The following is a 19784-nucleotide window of genomic DNA, read 5'->3' as shown; positions in this document are numbered from 1 at the left end:
ATAATTGTCATTTTTAATAATAAAAATCATTTTGTCTGGACTGGATGATTCTCATTACTCGACAGTAAAACATCCGGAGACATTATAGTAATGAGAATTGGTGAATGAAACATGGCTGGTTGTCATGAAAATAACATCATAAAATTATTATTATTATTATTTTTTGCATAAAATATAAATTTTTACCATTTTCTTTTTTTTTTGGTTAAAATATAACCAGGTCATAAATTTGTATCATTTGCCCATTAAGCTAAATAAACTGTAAACTCATTATATACTAATTAAATAAACTTTTTTTGAGAACTAGACAATTCGTTATTTTAATATTGTTTATATTGAATATGCATTTTTAAACTTAAAAAAAGAAAAAGGTCCAAATATATATTAAATTTTTTAACATCGTTTTAAAATTTGTTTAGGTTTTCATTTAATATTTATATTTTATTACAGATTATTTTTAATTAACAATAAAAAAAAAAACTGTTTCTTACAGAACTATTGATCTCCATTTTTTTTTACATTTACTTTTTAAGCACATCATAAAGTAGGTCTTTAAGCTATGTACCATGTGGTAGCAGAGTGAAGGTCACATGAATCCTCCTTTTCCCTGTGTGTGTGCCTACTGGTCTCAACCTAGTGCCCTGTTAGCATCCTAACAAACGATAATGCGTATAGCATATTTTACATTGAGCATAATACATTGCTATCCATTTTGTATGAAAATCAGTGACCGTGTAGTAGCAGACTGATGCATGCAAGACATTCTGCTTTTATCTGTTCATTTTACTCTATTTCTCCTATCAGATGACTGACTATAAACACCATAAATAGAAACCATTTGATATCATATTTGACCTGTTGATTTACTATATCTCGTGTGCTGGTTTTTGTCTCTGAACAGACAGGTTTGGAGGTGCATACATGTGTAGTAGGGCTGAGCCAATGACCTTGAGTTATTTATAGCCAGTCAGAGTAGCTGCAGTCAGTATGCAGGATCGTACCATTCTGCTCAGACTCCCCTGAGAGAGAGAGAGAAAGAGAGAGAGAAGAGGAGATAAGAGCAGATGCAGCATCTCTAATTTCTCACAGTGCCAGCTCATCACAATCACTAAACTGAGACCCTGAAAATGTAAAGCGATCTGAGCATCGCTGTGTAGTTCATGCAGCATCACACACACACAAGCACACACACGTGGATGCTAAATTTAAACTGTTGCTTTTCTGACTGAGAGCTGGTTGATAGTTTTATCTTCATCTTTTTGCTTTTCATTATGTTCTCCATAATGCAAAAAGTCTTCTAATTTCTTCTTCTTCTGTGATTTAGTGGTGAAAAGTGACTCAAATACATTTTGCTCCATTGCTAAGAGCTGACTGCAGCTGCTTTGTCAACATTACACATTATGTAAATTAAGGCCTTGCACAAAGCTCTTACAAATGCAAATGTATGCAATTTCCATTCGCTTTTTCTTACACACAGTGCTTGTGTTTTTTAACTTTTATTTCATCACTTATTTACACATTCTGCATCACATAAAGTATATTCCCTTTTTATGTCATCCTTGCCTTATTCACAAGCTCTTAATTTTGCGTCCTCCACAGTCCAAACTCTCCAATTCTGTTATTCAGTCTCACTTGCCACATGGCAGCTGTTCCTCTCAGTCGACAGGCCCTTGGAAGATGAGTTTGACGTGGCCTTGTTCCCCAGTCAGCCACGCTCCACAGAAAGGACAAGCAGCGTGGAAGGCATGCGTTCCGTGCGGCAGTGGGATCTGACTCCAGCCTTGCACCGTCTTTTCCGAGCACACGTGACCACAGGGGCAGAACGCATGTGTGGGGGGCCCTGCATCAAGATACAGACCCCCTTCACACCCGAGCCAGAGGGGCACATAGGGGCCCACCCCTCTGCACATGGGACACTCTCGCTCTCCTGTGGTAGCCGGAGCTGTGGCTCCGCCCCCGGTTAACACCACCGCAGATGATCCCGCTTTCTCTTTACGAAACCCCCAGTTGTGGTAGCCGTGCACATGGCCGCAGTTCATATAGACCCAGGGCTGTTTCTTGTCAATGGTGGCGCGATGTGCCAGGCTGGGAAAGGCGAGCGTGTTGAAACCCACAGGACACTGGGGACGGGCGGCGTTTAGTTCCTGGCGTAGAGACTCGAGCTGTTTGAGAGTCGGGGTGTGACGAAGACCGCTAGGGGTCCGCCAAAGCAGAGTGGCCCCGCAGAGATCGATGAGAGAGCCATCCTGCAGCATGTTTGACTCGTTCTCTACCTGTCGGGTAAAAAACACACACATGAAATCACTCAGGACATTCTGCAATATGTCTTCAATTGGGTTCCACAAAAAAAAAAAAAAGAGGTAGGTTTTGGATTGACATGAGGGTGAATAAATAATGACACATGTAGGTGAATTGACCTTTTAAGCCTGAAACTTGCAATTATATCTAACTTATTTCAAATGTTTTGCTATTTAGAAGATGACAAGGCCACACTCAGCTAGTCAAATAAACTCATCTTACATTTAATAGATCTTAATTAAAAATGTTAAAAATTTTATTTATTTTTTCTTTTGCATTTGAATTGAGGTAGTGAATGCTACAGTCCAATTAAAATTTTTATGCAAGAAAGTAAAACTATTACAAGTTGACAGTGAGTTAACTAGAAAAGCAAATTTCGTCAAGACTTTTTCGGCCCATTTTTTAAAACCTTGTTTAAAAGTAAAAAAAAAAATAAAAGATTTTTTTTTTTTTTTAAGTTTTAAAGTTTTTTTAGTTTATCAGCCTTGCGAACAGAAAGATAGTTAGATCTTTGAAATGGCACTTAATTTTGTATTTGGTGTATATACTGTACACTACTGTTTAAAAGTTTGGGGGAAGATTTTTTTTCTGCGGTGTACCTCTGAAGCATTTTTACTGGTGGTTCATTACCGAGATTAAAGCAAATTCTCACCAGTTTTCCTCTCTGCTGGGCGGACCGTGTCTCTCGGAGGGCAAAAACATTCCCACATACTGAGATCTCCCTCCACACGCCTGGAGCAGGTTCAGATACAAACTCCCCTGCTGGGTGCATCACCAGCACCCCGTTGGTTGTCAGTCCATCCATCAAACCATCTGAGGTCCTCCATTTAGCAGCTCGCTCCTGGAAATCAAGCACATCAAGAGGATTTGAATAACCTCTACTGTACTCACAGCGAAATCAAAACGTGTCATGGCTTACTGTCAGAATAATATCGCTTCTCTTTTAATGTACACGTATGTAGTGAGTTATATAATAAATCACTGACTAACTGAGCTTAGAGGATTATAATGCACAGACAGACTTGTAGGCTTTCCGTTTATAGCTACTAGCACTTACACAACACACCTACTATACAGTGGGAGTCTGAAATATTTATACCCGACTAGAATATAGTCTCCATTCCTTCTCTCTCGTTCTTTTTCCACCTCCACAGAACAGCGGTGAGCAGAGAGCCTGTCAAGGACATTTGTTTGAGGCTGTAGCCGTGTGTTGATATGTCATGCATCACTGCCAGCTACTGGACCATTACTGTCCTCCAGGTGTCTGTGTTTTTTTGAGAGGCGCAGATCTCCACTATCGAGTTACAGTAGCTACTATCAAGGTCAAAGCAAATATTAAAGTCACTATTTGAAAAGGCTTGAAATAAAAAAGTACACATAGTAGTGTTCCATTCAAAGTCTAGTTCCATTGCTTGGTGTATGAAAAATGATGTTAATCCATATCTCCTTAACAATTAAAGAGATGGTTCTCCCAAAAATTTTAATTCTGTCTCCATTCACTCAACCTCATGTCATTTTTGTCTATACAGTGAAAATCAGTGCACTCAAAAATACATCAGACCATTATTGTATGGACAAAAAAAAACTGATTTAGAACAACATTAAGGTAAGTAAACAATTACAGAATTTAAAATGTAATCACTTTAAGTCAAATGCACGATTTGAAACAGTTGATAATTTAATCAAGTGCATTAAATGTGAGTAGTGATGTGAAATGAAGGGAAATTAGTCATTTTGAGCTTAAGCATCTCAGTCGGTGACAGAAGGAAGATTAAAGCGCTGTAATGTGCCTGCTGTTTGCTATGAATGATATGCATCTCTAGATTCAGCATGTTTTTTTGTATCAAATTTTATGTTCTCATTTTATTGAATGATGGATGGTCTTATCTACAGTCAATCTTTGCTTCTGAATGAACAAGCAAAACCTTTGTCCCCATGAAAATGTTTTGCATAGCTCATGTCAGCGTGAGCTACACTGAGTATGTTGACACGGATGTTAATATCAGTCTGTGATGTAAAATGTTGTAAATATAGATCTACTGTATGTAATAAGTGCTGTTTGCTAAGGCAACAAACCTGTATAAACAAAGCCTTTACACGAAGTAATTCATCAAACGCTGTTTGTACTGTAAACGGCAATGATATTCAAATCATGCCTGCTGAGGATTTCTAAGCAATCAAACTGAACACATCTGAAAACAGATTGAAAACTAGAAAAGTGTATATTCACTTTACTTATTTACATAGCTTACCAGGTCTACAAATCAAAATGTTAAAACTAAAATTGTAATGTATGAATTTTTATTACACACCGGCTGCCAAAAGTGTATTTTGTGTAATTTTTTTTTTTTTTTTACGTATCTTACGCTCACCGAGGCTGTATATACATTTGATAAAAAATACAGTAAAATAATAATAATATTGTAAAATTATAACAATTTAACGTGTTTTCTATTCAAATATATTTTAAAATGTAATTTATTCATGTAATGGCAAAGCTGAATTTTCAGCATCATTACTCCAGTCTTCAGTGTCACATGATCCTTCAGAAATCATTATATCAATATGCTGATTTGAAGCTTAATTGTTATTGGTGCTCAATTATTAGGAATGTTCTTCTTTTTATTAATTTGATTGAATTCTATCTAATATATTAACATATTTTTATATTGATATCCCCAGGTTTTATATCGGTTTTACAGCATCTGTAACTTCTTTAAAAGGAAAGAACCACTCACATTTAAAAAAAAAAAAAAAAAAAATCTAGTTAGATTCTTTTTGTCAGAATGGAGCAGCTGCTTACAAGTTACTGCACATGTTAGGGAGTAAAGCCTTGGTGCTTGTTGGGCAATGCAAGTTCATTTCTGGCACATGACATTCCTCCAACATGTTCATCTTTCCATAATTCACAACAAACGATATCTAATAAACAAACTACTAGGCTGACATTTTACGTGATTATTTTGCCTGTTAAGGCAACACAAACAAACTTTAACAGGCAAACCAGCAGGAAAATACTGTAATGTGTCCTCTTCTACTGTGTTGCTCTTTTGATGTCAGTGTAAATCATTCTTCTTCTGTGCTTTGGCAAAGATTCTGCATTAGTGAACGCTGCTGTGACTCAATAGCCTGTTATGACTCACCCCGAGGAAGATGTTTTTGGAAGAGTCAAAGCCCGCTGCATATATTCTTGCTTTGTAGGGAGCACAACGCTCACACATGATGCGGCAAGCGTAGCGGGAGATGGTGCTCTGGGCCGACTGTCCCCCCTCTCCACTTGCGCCCCCCTGCCCTTGTCCTCCACCGCCGCTGCTCGCTGTGTCTGTCACCACAAAGTCTATCATGCTTTCTGTGGAACGGCCGATCTAAAGACATGTCAACAACCAGAGTAAGTGAGATATTCAAGCATCATTTTTATTGATTACTCCTCCTCATGTTGTTTTAAACCCTTATGACTTTTTTCAACTTTCTATTCACCAAAGAATACTAAAAAGCTGTTTTCAACATTCTCAACAGCATTGTAAAATATTTTCAAATGCATAATATTTTACAATATTAATGTTTTTACTGTATTTTTTATAAAATATATGCATATTTGGTCAGTACAAGAGACTTATACTGACCCTAAGCTTTTGAAGGGTAGTGTTTATACCATATTGACTTTTTTCTTATTTCTTGCTATCAATCAATATTTTTTTAATTGTGCATGCTCATTTCAACCAATTTTTACACTTTGATTACTGATACATTAGCCATAATGCTTACTTAAATGTAATATTTATTACTGATAATAATTCAGTAACACAGTTAAACATAATATTCAGCAAATCACAAAACTAATATCCATCTTTCATGCTTTATAATGTTTTGATGCCTAAATAAATAAAAAGTTTTGTTTATTATATATATATATATATATATATATATATATATATAAATGACAAAATGTTCATATGTGGGTGAAATGATCATATGTTTTACATAATTGAGGCCAAAAAAATATAGTTAAAGACATTAACCAGGATACATTAACCATAAGTCAGGATGCTAAATAAATGTAAATTCATTTGCGTGTTTAACAACCTCAATAATAAGATTTAAACAGGCAGTTAAATGAATAAATCCTCTCTTCTTCTATTATGATACTTTGCTCACCTGAAACATGTCAGTGTTGGGGTCATGTGTATATTCCACTATAACAGAATGACTCCGGGACAGTGTGTAGGATATGCTGTGCTGACTTTTGTTGCTTAGGGCCTGCAAACACACACACACACACACATACAACTCTTTGACTAATAGCCTTTGTTGCATCATTCATCCCTCAACAAGTCAGAGGAACATAAGGTACTTTCAGGTTCCCTAACCTTATGCAATAGATTGGCATAACACCCGGTTGGATGCAGCTATGCAATAACAGAATTGTGGGTGGGTCAAGAGACTTATGTTGGAAGAGATTTCAAATCTTTTGGAAGCCATGAATAAAACTGTTTTAGATAACGTATCTGGTCCTATCAAGCATTAAGGCATTACCATTTATGCTTTCAACTTTAAGCAAATGATGTCACCTTAGACACCAGAGGCGTGGAGACGTTGTGGATGACATCAGGTTTGACGCCGTTGGCTTTGGGCCGTTTGTAAAGGGCCAGCCGACTCCTCCTGCGGCCCTTGTCCCCGCTAGCCAGCGAACCATTATGCCTGCGTGTAACAAAACAACAACAGTCCCATCTGAGCTTAGCAAATGCTTTGAACAATAAAGAATGAATTAATCAAAAACACATGCGGTGCTTGATTTAGAAGCAGCGCCTCACCTGATGACTGATTTTGATAGAGCTGACAGATTGAGGACAGACTGTTGTCTTGGGGATGACAAAAACTAGGCAATTCTTGTTTTCACTTAAGATCACTGGCGTGTACTTAAAAATAATTAAATGTCATTAATCTATCTCTCTGTCAATACTATGATGGCTGATGTAGGCTTCTCAGAGCCTGTCAATGAGGAGGTTAAGCCATCTTATAATTTATCTAGACAACGATCAATAGGCCAGACACTTAAATGAGCTCTCTACTTTCATCTCACTGCGAGGCAGTCTTCATTTTTACCATTTAAAAAATAAAAAAATATTTCAGTTGTAGCATGTAGTGAGGAAAACGTCCTTTAAAGGACTACTCCATTATTTTTGAAAATAGGCTCATTTTTCAACATCCCTAGACATAGGCGGAGGGTGAACCAACTCCAGGGTAAGGCTAAAAGCTGCCAAATCTATTAAATACAAACATGTATTTTTAGGCATGGTGTCATCCCTTACGAAAGGAAAATATATTTACCAATATATTTCTTAAAATATATTGTGATATATTGTAATATATTATTTTCTCTTTTTATTTTCTAATATGTTATATATTTGAATACATTTAATAATATATTGATGATACATGTATTATATAATATATTGCAAAATATACAGATGATTGCCGCTTTCAATATATTGCAGTATACTGGAAAAAATAAATATATTTAAGAATATATGCCTAATATATTACATGATATTTTCCAATATACTGCCATTTATTTTTGTTTCATAAGGGATGTAGGCTAATAAAATATGTTTAATGGGACTGAATTTGTATTTAACGTGATTACAATTTAATCAGAACATTAGAAATTGAGAAATTATAAAATGTTTCCTTTCCACGGTTATTTAAACGGAGAATAAATTACAAAGCCTACAGAAAGTGACATTAACTTTGATCTATCGCGAGTTTAAGCACCCTCAAAAAAACAAAACCTTGGTTAAAATCACTGAAGCTATCTACACTGCAAAATTAATCTCTTACAGTGCTTATGATGAGAGAATTCACAAGCGTCCGGATTTCAGTCAGCAAATGCATGCGCATTCAACAAAGCTGATGTGTTTCAGCAATGACTCATCTGAACGCCTCTGATTGGCCATTGCATTCCTAAGCTCAACAGAATCGTGTGGGATTAGTTATAATGTGCAAAACTGTAAAAACGCCTAAAATTAAATGCAGTGCAACTGAGCAGATCTTATTTTAATGCCGCAATCAACGCTTTTTATAAATTTTCACTTTGTTAGTAATAGACGCAGTAGATTTAATTTGTTTGTTTAGGAGCATTTTTGTCAAATTTTTTGCCATAAGGCCCCATGGCCAAGGGCAGGCTAATCCATCCCCAGCTTTACACACGCTCCGCCTATGCCCCTAGAGTTAAACAGTTGATGTTTACAGTTTCTGAATCCATTTAGCCGATCTCTGGGTCTGGCAGTAACACTTTTAACTTAGCTTAGCATAGATAATTGAATCTGATTACACCGTTAGCATCTCGCTCAAAAATGACCAAAGAGTTTCAATATTTTTCCTATTTAAAACTCTTTTGTAGTTACATTGTGACCGACAGAAAATGAAAAGTTGTGATTTTCTAGGCCGATATGGCTAGGAACTATGCTCTCATTCCGCTGTAATAATCAAGAACCTTTGCTGCCGTAACACGGGTGCAGCAGGTGCAATGATATTACGCAGAGTAATGAGAGTATACTGGAATGAGAGTATAGTTGATATATACAGTATCAACTATAGTTGAGAGTATAGAGATGCTAACGGTCTAATCAGATTCAATTATCTATGCTAAGCTAAGCTAAAAGTGCTACCGCCAGACCCGGAGATCGGCTGTAAAACTGTAAAACTCCACTGTTTAACTCATGGGGAGTCGGAAAAGTGGAGTGTTCCTTTAAATTAGCAAATTTTTGGCTATTTCACTCTGAATACTGCTTTGGGCCACATTTACTAACAGCTTGTGCCAAAGTAAACCTTTTTTTGGCATTAAAGAACTGCTGTCAGGATTTACTAAAAACATGCAGTGAAAAATAGTGATGAAAAGGCATGGACTGTTATTTCTGCAGCTAAACATATTGCATGTGCATTTGCAGGAGTTTCTGTTTTTAGAAGCAAAAATGTATAGGAGGAGAGTACTTAAATGAATCTTGCAAAGTGATTTGCTAAGGTTTTGAATAGTCAGTTTACTGGTATTCCCATTATTTAACACCTTAAAAAGCAAGTCGTAACCCAAATCGTGAGCCTAAGTTGTTATCATCAGTTCTGTTTGTTTATGACTTAATTTGCACTACTCTATAAAGACTGCATTGGTCATGATGGAAATCATCTGGCTGCATCTGTGAACATTAATTTTGCATACAGTAAATCACCCATTTAATTTTTTAATTGAAGTCTCATGCTAATTTTCCCTGTTCAGTAAATTAGGCCCTCAGTCTTCAAAACATATTTTTAATTGCTTATCATGTGCAAAATAACACAATGATGCTCAAGTGTCTCAGACTAATTCACTCAATTGTCTGTGCAAATTTAAATTGTCATATTATGTTTTCAATGCATATCATGTGATATAATGTTTTGGATGTCATTTTAAGCAGCCATTACTCAGTGTCCCATGATCATTCAGATATTATTCTAATATGCTGATTTGGTGCTCAAGAAACATTTCTTATTATCAATGTTAAAAACAGTTCAACATTGATATCTGTCTTTTCCTGACACTTTTGATCAATCGAATCTGTTGACCAAAAAAAACAAACAAAAAAAAAAACCCTAAAGACATTATTATTATTATTGTTTAAAAAAATGTTTTTAACAAATATTTGATTTTATTCTATAATAGTAGTGCGAATTGGAAAAGAAATTAACACTTGTGAGTGATACAAACACTATGTTGTAGCTCAAGTGTTAAACCCTGCTCCCCTCCTGGCGCTGGAAACACTCATCGCTCTGCTCTGCTCCATGACTGTGTGATTTGAATGACACCTTTGTTGGAAGTCAAATGAAGTGTTTTGCATCCGCAGCTGAAATCTAAAGATAAGTCCGGAAAACCAGCCGCAGGTACACCATAGGAGCCAACTGGCCCAGATGACGTGGTGTTCATTCATCTGCGAGAAAAGATGTTAATTGAAATCATATTTATTTGAGGGTAATTTTACCCTTGAACTCCCACTGAACTCCTGCATTCAGCAAAACGCTGGCTGAGTGGAGGGGCTGTAATTTAGATAAATGGGTTTTCAAGAATCGGAGACAGTATCATACAGTTCCAATGTGTGTGGGAATGGTTAAACCCGACTGATGATAAACTTAGTGCTGCTGATGTCAAAGGTTTTGTTTATTCATAACTAAATATGTTCAGATTCAATCCATTAAATACTTAACTTGTGACATCTCTTTTGGAATGATTTTATGATTCCCCTTCTTTGCAACAATGAATGTTCTAGGCTAAATCTCAAGTGATCTAAATCTCGCATAATATTAATTATTTTGATTAATTAAGATTTTAATGCACTTGCAGTAGAAGTCTAAGACATTAAAGAGAGATTTAAAGCTCAAATGAGAAGCTTATATTTTTGGTAAAGCACTTAAATAAAAAGAAAATTGTATTATTTGAACTGTCTAAACAGCCATTTTTTCCCTCTCCTTTTCCCATATCCTTGTTCATTTCATCAAATTTACAAAGTTTACCAGCTTTACAGATCATGACATAATAATGGATTGGTTATTAATTCTTATTAAGTGATACATTGTTACATTGTTTTTGTACAGACAGTGCACATTTGTATATTTATTGGATTGTCTCTTCACTGACTTTTTTTGTGAAGATACTTTGAATTTTTGAACAAAAATAGCAGCATGATTATTTACAATATTGATAATAAGAAGAAATTATTCATGAGCAATAAATCAGCATATTAGAATGATTTCTAAAGGATCATGTGAGACTGAAGACTGAAGTAATGACAGAAAATTCAGCTTTTTATCACAAAAATAAATTAAATGTTAAAATATATTAAAGTAGAAAATAAGATTTTAAATAGTATATCTTTTGTTATATTTTCTTTTTTTCTGTACACACACACACACAAATATATATATATATATATATATTTTTTTTTTTTTTTGTGAATTATTCTGTAAATTCTGTTGCACAATTTGAAAGAAAGAGCTAATCTGAACTATAGAAATTTAATTTCATCCTTTTTAATATTCATATTATTCCCTCAGGGTTGGCAGTATTCTTACCCAAGTACAATCAGCTCCCCGTACTTGATGGGCTCCTTGTCCTCAGGGCAGAGAGCATCATGGGACTGAGATCCTGAGCCCAGAGGAGGAGACGGCTGGTTCTTGTTGCACGATGGGCGCAGCTCCAGGGACGGAGGAGGACAAAGAGCTTCGGAGCTCCCTTCCAAAACCATATCCAGAAGAACAACTCACAGCTATAAGAGAGAGAGAGAGAGAGTGTGAGGGGTAGAATGAAAGCTTGATATTGTTGCTCAGCACATTTGCTTGTTTTCTCATGGTGAAATGACAACTCTGTTTAATAAGTGCTACAGAGAAAGGAAAAGGAAAACAGTATGATTCTTATCTGTATCCACAACCCCCCCCAACATCGGTTACTCCACCTGTAAAAACAATAACAGACGAATCACGGATCAGCTGTTATGTATTCATGTAACTGCTGATCCTGTGAGAACAGCCAGAGATAGTGTGGCTGTCTCTGCAGTGTTTTGAAGTCTATAAGGAGCCAACCATCTCTTGACAACCTGTCGGGGACGGGAGATTTAACTAATCTCAGGAGAATGACAACCTCTCTGCAAGCACGCAGTCAAGTGCTCCAATTCAAATGACTTCATTGTTGTTTTTCATACAGACTTAATGGAACACAGTCACAGCAGTGGCATTTCAAAGGTTCGATACGGTCAGATAAATTGCTGTTGTCATTACTCTGAGTACTTAATGTGTGTTATTTAGGGGAAAATCTATCTATCTATCTATCTAGTCCGTCCGTCCGTCCGTCCATCCATCCATCCATCTATCTATCTATCTATCTATCTATCTATCTATCTATCTATCTATCTATCTATCTATCTATCTGTCTATCTGTTTGTCTGTCTGTCTATCTATCTATCTATCTATCTATCTAGTCCGTCCGTCCATCCATCCATCCATCCATCCATCCATCCATCCATCCATCCATCCATCCATCTATCTATCTATCTATCTATCTGTCTGTCTGTCTGTCTGTCTGTCTGTCTGTCTGTCTGTCTGTCTGTCTATCTATCTATCTATCTATCTATCTATCTGTCTGTCTGTCTGTCTGTCTGTCTGCCTATCTGTCTATCTATCATGTCTGTCTGTCTGTCTGTCTGTCTGTCTATCCATCATCCATCCATCCATCCATCCATCCATCCATCCATCTATCTATCTATCTATCTATCTATCTATCTATCTATCTATCTATCTATCTATCTATCTATCATGTCTGTCCGTCCGTCCATCCATCCATCCATCCATCCATCCATCCATCCATCCATCCATCCATCCATCCATCTATCTATCTATCTATCTATCTATCTATCTATCTATCTATCTATCTATCTATCTATCTATCTATCTATCTATCTATCTATCTATCATGTCTGTCCGTCCGTCCGTCCGTCCATCCATCCATCCATCCATCCATCCATCCATCCATCCATCCATCCATCCATCCATCCATCTATCTATCTATCTATCTATCTATCTATCTATCTATCTATCTATCTATCTATCTATCATGTCTGTCCGTCCGTCCGTCCATCCATCCATCCATCCATCCATCCATCTATCTATCTATCTATCTATCTATCTATGTATCTATCTATCTATCTATCTATCATGTCTTTCTGTGAATCTATCTGTCCATCCATCCTCATGTTTAGTGTTATTTCACAATTCAATGTTATTTTAGTATTACTATAATATTATTTACTATTATAATATTTATTAGTAATTTTATTTATATATATATATTTTTTTAATATATATTTTAAGTTTTCATTTTCATTTTAGAATTAGTAATTTTGTTATGTGCTTTAGCCGTTTGTATTACATTTTTTATGTTTTTTCTTTTTCAAACTATTTCTGTTTCGCTTTAATTTATTTCAGTTTTAGTAATCGAATACTTAAAATTATTTTTCATCTAATATTTATATTAAATTTTATTTCAGATGTTAATTTTATTTTATATTTCAGCTTATTTTAGTTTTATATACCTATCTACCTAACACACACACACACACACACAGACATACATACATATATATATATGTACATAATTTCTATAATTTTTTCTTTTTTTGTCAAAAAAATCTATTATGATGCTTCCTCTACAGTTCAGTAAACACACTAAATGACTTTCATTTTTTAAATAAGCATCTTTCAGATTCTGCATTTTTGAAATTATAACTGCATTTATAATGATCAACTAAATTCCCGTGACATAAAAAAAATATACACAATGTAAAAAAATATAAAATACATAAAACCTTTGTTGTGCAAAAACATCAAAAACATTAGCAGCAACTGGTTATATGTCTATTTACTTCTTCCAGTCCCCCTTATGCAGCAAATTAATCTCAACCGAGTGCAAACCCACAGGAAGCTGACTGGTTTAGAGATGACGGACAGCTCAGATGAGCCAATCACTGCGCTATCAGGGCACTGCATGACTGTGGGTGTGCAATGGTGAGAGGTGGACTGGAGGCTGAGAGGGTGAGTAAGGAGAGGGAGGGAAATTGAGAGAGGACAAAAATAGAAATAGCATGGTGGTGCAGGTGATGGAGGGGAGAGGACAGGAGAGGAGCAGGGAGGGCCAGCCGGATGGGGAAGGGTATGTAGAGGTGTAATAGAGTGCTTACAAAACAGCAGATTGTAGCTAACAGAAGATTACTAGGGATGAACAAGCACCATTACAAAGAGATTGTGTGTGTGTGTGTGTGTGTGTGTGTGTGTGTGTGTGTGTGTGCGCTGAGATTTGGCAGGGTGATGGATTGTCTTTTCTATGCCACGCATTTTCTAATCAGCCCACAACCTGGGGGAGGAACGAGGGAATGAGAGATATGGGAAAGGAAGATCAACAGGAATGCAGGAATATGGAGGGATGGTGAGGACAAGATGCACATCATGGAATGAGATCTTTCTAGACACAACAGCCTTAGTGTAAAGTGGTTTATTGTATAATAAAATGACAAGCACTGTCTCTGAGCTCGAACTGTTCTCCACACATTATTGGCCAGCTTATCAATAATTCATTGGCTTCTGGTGCCTTTATTAAAAGACTTGAGTCCCACAGTGTCGGTAGCTCTAATATATTCCTCTTTATTCCCTTCATCTCCACTTCTCAGATCACCACGTCCTTACTCTGCTCTGATTTTATGTCCTCCTTGGTTACTGTATTATGTCCCGTCACCTTCTCTCCTCATTCCCACAATCCTCTCTGCTGCCTCTGTAGCGGGGTGAGCGAGTGCAGCGCATGAGAACGAGCGTATGAGTGTGAGCAGGGTAGACAGAGAGTGAGTCTGCCTCATCCATCTCTATCAGGAGCCAGATGAAGAGGGTTCTAAATATACACACACGAGGAAATGATCTCACGAATAACTTATGAGGCTTTACTCGAGTCCAGCCTTGCCAAACTTAATTCTTCAAAATTTATATCTGCTTTTCAGCAGATCATTAGCTATTTCGCCGTTTTGTCAGAGCTGCATTTTTTTCTTGAATGCTGGTATGGCTGCAAAATTTCTGTTTGCATTGTTGTTCTTGTCTGCAAACAATAGTATTGGTGTTATGCTTTCACACATTTGGCATGCTGTAGCAAAGTGAATTTGTATAGGTAGCAGAATGTAGTTTGCACTAGTAGTATTGTCTGCTGGAGTCAGCTCAAGTGATGGCATCTCATAAATGCAATGATATACTATTATGTATTCATAGTGTCTACAATGGTCTGTTATTGTTTATGATTGCATGGCTCTGTGGAATACTTCTGATTAGTCAATGGCAGCAATCTTGGGTTAAATATATTCGTATAACAAGCCATTTCCTATACAGCTAGTATGATGTTTCTCAGCCGTCTCTCTTCTCATGTAAGTTTTAACATAAATTAAATTTTTTGTATATTTGGAAAGCAGCAAAAAGTGGTAACCTGCCAGTTTCAGTTTAATGAATTGTTTTTACCTGATCTAACCCTTAAGGTTTGCTAGTGTAACCTTATGTATTTAGGCTGATTCAGTGATGTTAAATAATAATTTTGACTTGAATTAAATCATTCATTTAGATGTTACCACACACAAAACATTTTCAGGTTAACATTTTCTCAGTTTACAGTAGAAACTTTACCTTTTTGTACATTACGTCAAAGTTTTATTTTGCAATAATTGTATTAACATACTCATTGTATGTAAACGCTTACTTATGTATTAGCTATAGTTTGCAATAACTATTAGATATTGTTTAAAATATCTGCAGAGTTACATTTGGTCAATGTCTGTAACTCTGCTATATAGTCTTTACTGCCCAACAATGTAGTTTACTCCTGTGATAGCAAAGCTGCATTTTCAGCATCATTCATCCAGTCTTCAGTGTCACATGATCCTTCAGAAATCATTCTGACATTTTTGTTGTTGTTGTTGTTAAAATAGAAATCTTTTGTAACTTTATAAACGTATTTACTGTCACTTTTGATCAATTTAATGCATCACTTCTAAATACAACTGTTTCTTTTAAAAAAAGTCAACAAAAGCAATGTATTTTCAAATTTGTTGATTGTTACCTTGCAAACCATTAGGCTAAATTAATGTAATATTTGTCCACCAAACCAGGATGCACCTTTCTTGTAACCAGTACACTAGTTCTACATTAGCATCATGTTGTCTATTACATTCTCTTTTAACAGGATAACATTATCTATCTGTTCTGGTGAGCTGAGTAGCTAAGGTCTGCCATAGACTGCGGTGCAACAATGGTGCATATTGCATAATTAATGCGAAAACACCATCTATAACAGTGTTGGTCACTGTACCGTATAATATCATTATTTCTGACAGTGTAAGTCTGTAGTCAGCTGCAGCTTGTTGAATGGCTGTCATGGCTGTTGTCTGTTGCAGTGAGCAGTGAAGCTGTGGTGTGCAGCAGGTGTGTGTGTGTGTGTGTGTGTGTGTGTGTGTCTCATGATGGAGTGAGTGTCCTACAGTGCTGTCTGACCCTGCTGCTCCTGTCTGGGCGAGCAGTGGAAAGAGCTGCAGCCACCAAAAGCAGGGAATGAGAGAAAGTGCGAGAACACGTTGACATGGTCTCCCTGTTAGAGGAACTGTGATACTTGATAGTGACCTTCAGAGGCAGGAACCTCCGCAGGAGCTCTATCACTTACACTCTTCCTGTTTTAACAGCACATCAGCATTCACAGATGCATGTCAGCAAACCCAAAAAAAGTGACATTACAAAGACATTTTGTTTATAATTTGATTTAATAAATAATTATGATGTTTTTGCAGCATGCCGATCAAGAATGAACCCTGTATTAACAATGAAAAGGGGAAATACTATGCAGCACACAAAGAAAATCATGGCAATGAAGAAATAAATAAGATGAATGAACAGGAATATTACAAATAACTTCAAGCATAATGCCCTTACTCAGAATATTAGTTAAAAAAACATTAGCATTGCACAATAAACTGACATGTAACAATTATTCTACAACACAAGCAAATTTAGATCATGTAAAACTAAATTGCACTTTCCCAACCTTAGTAGTCTCATTCTCCAAGTATGAATCCTCAATCATGCAAAGAGTCTGCCAATAAGCATTCATTTTTTCCTTAAATATTTTTCTCGTTTTAAGACATTAATACGTAATAACACAGAACTGGTTTTTGAAATGGTGTTATGTTTTGTTCAACAAGAACAACCATCCCTCTTAATATAAAGACAATTGAGAAATGTCTCCTCTCAGGCTTTGTCCACAATGCAAAACAATCATTTTCTTAATCACTGCCTTGTTTTCCTTAAAACAAGACAGATTTCCTTGACAAGCAAAAACATATAATGTCTAGATTTTAATGAAACCTCTTGGGTCATTATCCTTCTCCAGTAAATTTGCTCTATATTGTTTTGAAGATATTAACTGGAAACTTAAATAATTATTAAGACTTCTAGTTTTGCTGTTGCATGACTACTCCCCATATACACATCATCACATGCAGTCAATGGAGACATCCAAACCACAGCCTCTTTTCTTAAGACACATATTAGTCAGACTGATTATTCACCTCAACAAATACTTACTGGACAAACATACTGTAACCATTCATGATTATTCATTATTTAAATAATAATAATATAGGCTGTCATAATTTAATGTGCTTCTAATGCTTTTTTTTATTTTGTAGTTATTCAAGCAAGTTGTAAACAGGATAGCAGGACTAGCTCAGCAGTTAAGAAAAAATGAAATGAACAAACTATCGAAATAATTAATTATAGAAATAATAAACTAAATTGCCTTCTTTAATTGTTAGTGTTCACTCAACATTTTGTGATGTAACTTCACCACACTGTTGTGCAATTTAGGTTTCCAACAGGCCCTGTGAAAGTCGTTTATTCATGATCATTTCTATAAACGTCCGATTTTGTTGTACCCATTAGAAACTAACATTATATTCAAGATTATGTAATGGCATTGCTCGTATTCTCGTATGCCCGTGCTCTCAGACGACAGATTGCAGCGGATTTGCGTCTCAGTAACAGCTGAATGCAAAGATTCGAATTCTAAGATCCGAATTATATACTTCGATGTCTAATTCGAATTTTGCGACGTAATCATACAATAACGATTTCCCCCAGGAAATACAGGCATGCACGCAAGACGTTTACTATAGATGAAATATGAAAGTCAGGCAACACTTTTTAACAGCTGATTTATAAGGCGCCAGCATGATCTAAGAGTCACACTTGTATTATTGCCATTCCTTTTAATCCGTCGGTAAAGACTGCTCAAAATGCACATTACATATGGACATATTACATAACGTTATCATACCAAAACCTGACCTATTTGGTATTCACCAGAATCATCACTGCAATTGTTTCCCACTAGACCAACATACAGGCTAAATTAAGATGCTCTTATTTATTTATACTAAGCAATCTCACGCTGCCTATGAGGCCTGGTAAGGAGCCTACACAAGGGATTTCACGGAAAAATTAATTAATTAATAATTTTATTTATTACACATAGTAGGCTATAATTTAAATAAAACACTATATATATATATATATACACATTACAAATTATTTGCACAGAAAATAACCAACTACAGAAGAACACACGCATCTACATAACACTGACATATAAGGAGAAGACTGTTTAAGTGACAATAAAAAGAGGAACAGATGTCGGTGAACAAGCGCGCCAAGCAAAAACTATCCAAATACGCACCTGATGATGTTACAGACCCCTGCCTTGAATATCCTTGGCTTGTCAATCCCCGTGTGGCCTTAAAATAGGGCGTCGTGCTGTTAATTCGTCGCTCACGGTGTTAAACTGGATGGCACGCGCATCACGTCGTGTGGTTTGCATTGCCACACTCCGTTGTCATCAGTTACACGGAAGACAGCGCGGATCTTAATCCAGGAGAAGAGTGTTTTCAGTGTAGTCCATACACTGTTGTCACGCCCATCTCTCACTCGCAGCTCTCCGCCGTTAAAGAAATCCGAGAATGGGTTTTGCCCTCGCCCACATCATGCGCCTCTGCGGTTGGTCAGAGTGCCACGACACGCTTAAGCCCCGCCCTGGATATTAAGTTACGAATCCTAATATGGTTGTGGCGTTGTTAATATTCACGAGCCAAGCCTTTGCCATTGGACCGTAAAAGCGCAACGTTAGGAGTAGGTCATTAATATTCAGAAACCAGGCATCGCCATTAGAGGATTTTTCGCCTGATTAATATTCATGAGCGTTACATACGCGCGCAGTGACGCTCGAGCGAGGGATCTGACAGCTTGTGGAATCCTCCGCGTTTAGGAATACACCTGTGGAAGTCAGTCATTTACACCTTTAGTCTAATATATGCAGTGATTGTGCTGTGTCACCGTCATCGACACCTCTCAATTAAGACGACCATCTACGTGGTAATGCGCATGCTTAACCTAATCAGATAGTTTTATAAAGCTCTATAACTGTAAGAAATTAATAATATTTTCACAACAAAATGAAATAAAGCTAATACATGCCACAGTCTTAATGGAAGTCAGCAAATATATAGCTAGGCTAGACCACTTGTCACAAGGGCTATATATGTATGAATCAAAACTCTATATATTACACACAAATATATTTTTCAGTGGCTGTGGTTTGCTTGGTTGGTTTAAAAAACCTAGTTCAAAACATCACAAATAATTGTGAATTCTGTCCTCCATTTCAAAAATTATTTTCATCATCATCAATATGCAAAAAAAAAAACAGTGGGACGATATTCCTGTTACAGTTTAGAGTTTTGCAGTTTTTCATAAATTATTTCGTGCTTTATTCTAATTGATTTAATGAATAATTAGGTTGAAAAGCCTGCAATAAACAGTGCAATTGAAAAATAAACAGAAAT

General features: G+C 36.3%; 1 protein-coding gene across 1 annotated transcript; it reads right to left on the bottom strand.

Moving 5' to 3' along the window:
• Positions 1-1480: 1480 nt before the first annotated feature.
• On the bottom strand, positions 1481-18906 carry peli3 (pellino E3 ubiquitin protein ligase family member 3). Its single transcript, XM_059526169.1, has 7 exons — positions 18623-18906; positions 11395-11588; positions 6867-6996; positions 6454-6555; positions 5442-5663; positions 2951-3139; positions 1481-2273 (listed from the first exon to the last, which is right to left on the bottom strand). The coding sequence occupies exons 2-7, from the start codon at positions 11565-11567 to the stop codon at positions 1656-1658; spliced, it is 1434 nt and encodes a 477-aa protein (XP_059382152.1). The 5' UTR covers positions 11568-11588; positions 18623-18906; the 3' UTR covers positions 1481-1655.
• Between the last annotated feature and the right edge of the window lie 878 nt (positions 18907-19784).

The sequence above is a fragment of the Carassius carassius genome, chromosome 3 (genome assembly GCF_963082965.1).
Source record: "Carassius carassius chromosome 3, fCarCar2.1, whole genome shotgun sequence".
Taxonomy (NCBI): Eukaryota; Metazoa; Chordata; class Actinopteri; order Cypriniformes; family Cyprinidae; genus Carassius; species Carassius carassius.
The sequence above is the reverse complement of the archived record's forward strand: the minus strand, read 5'-3'. Positions and strand labels throughout refer to the sequence as shown.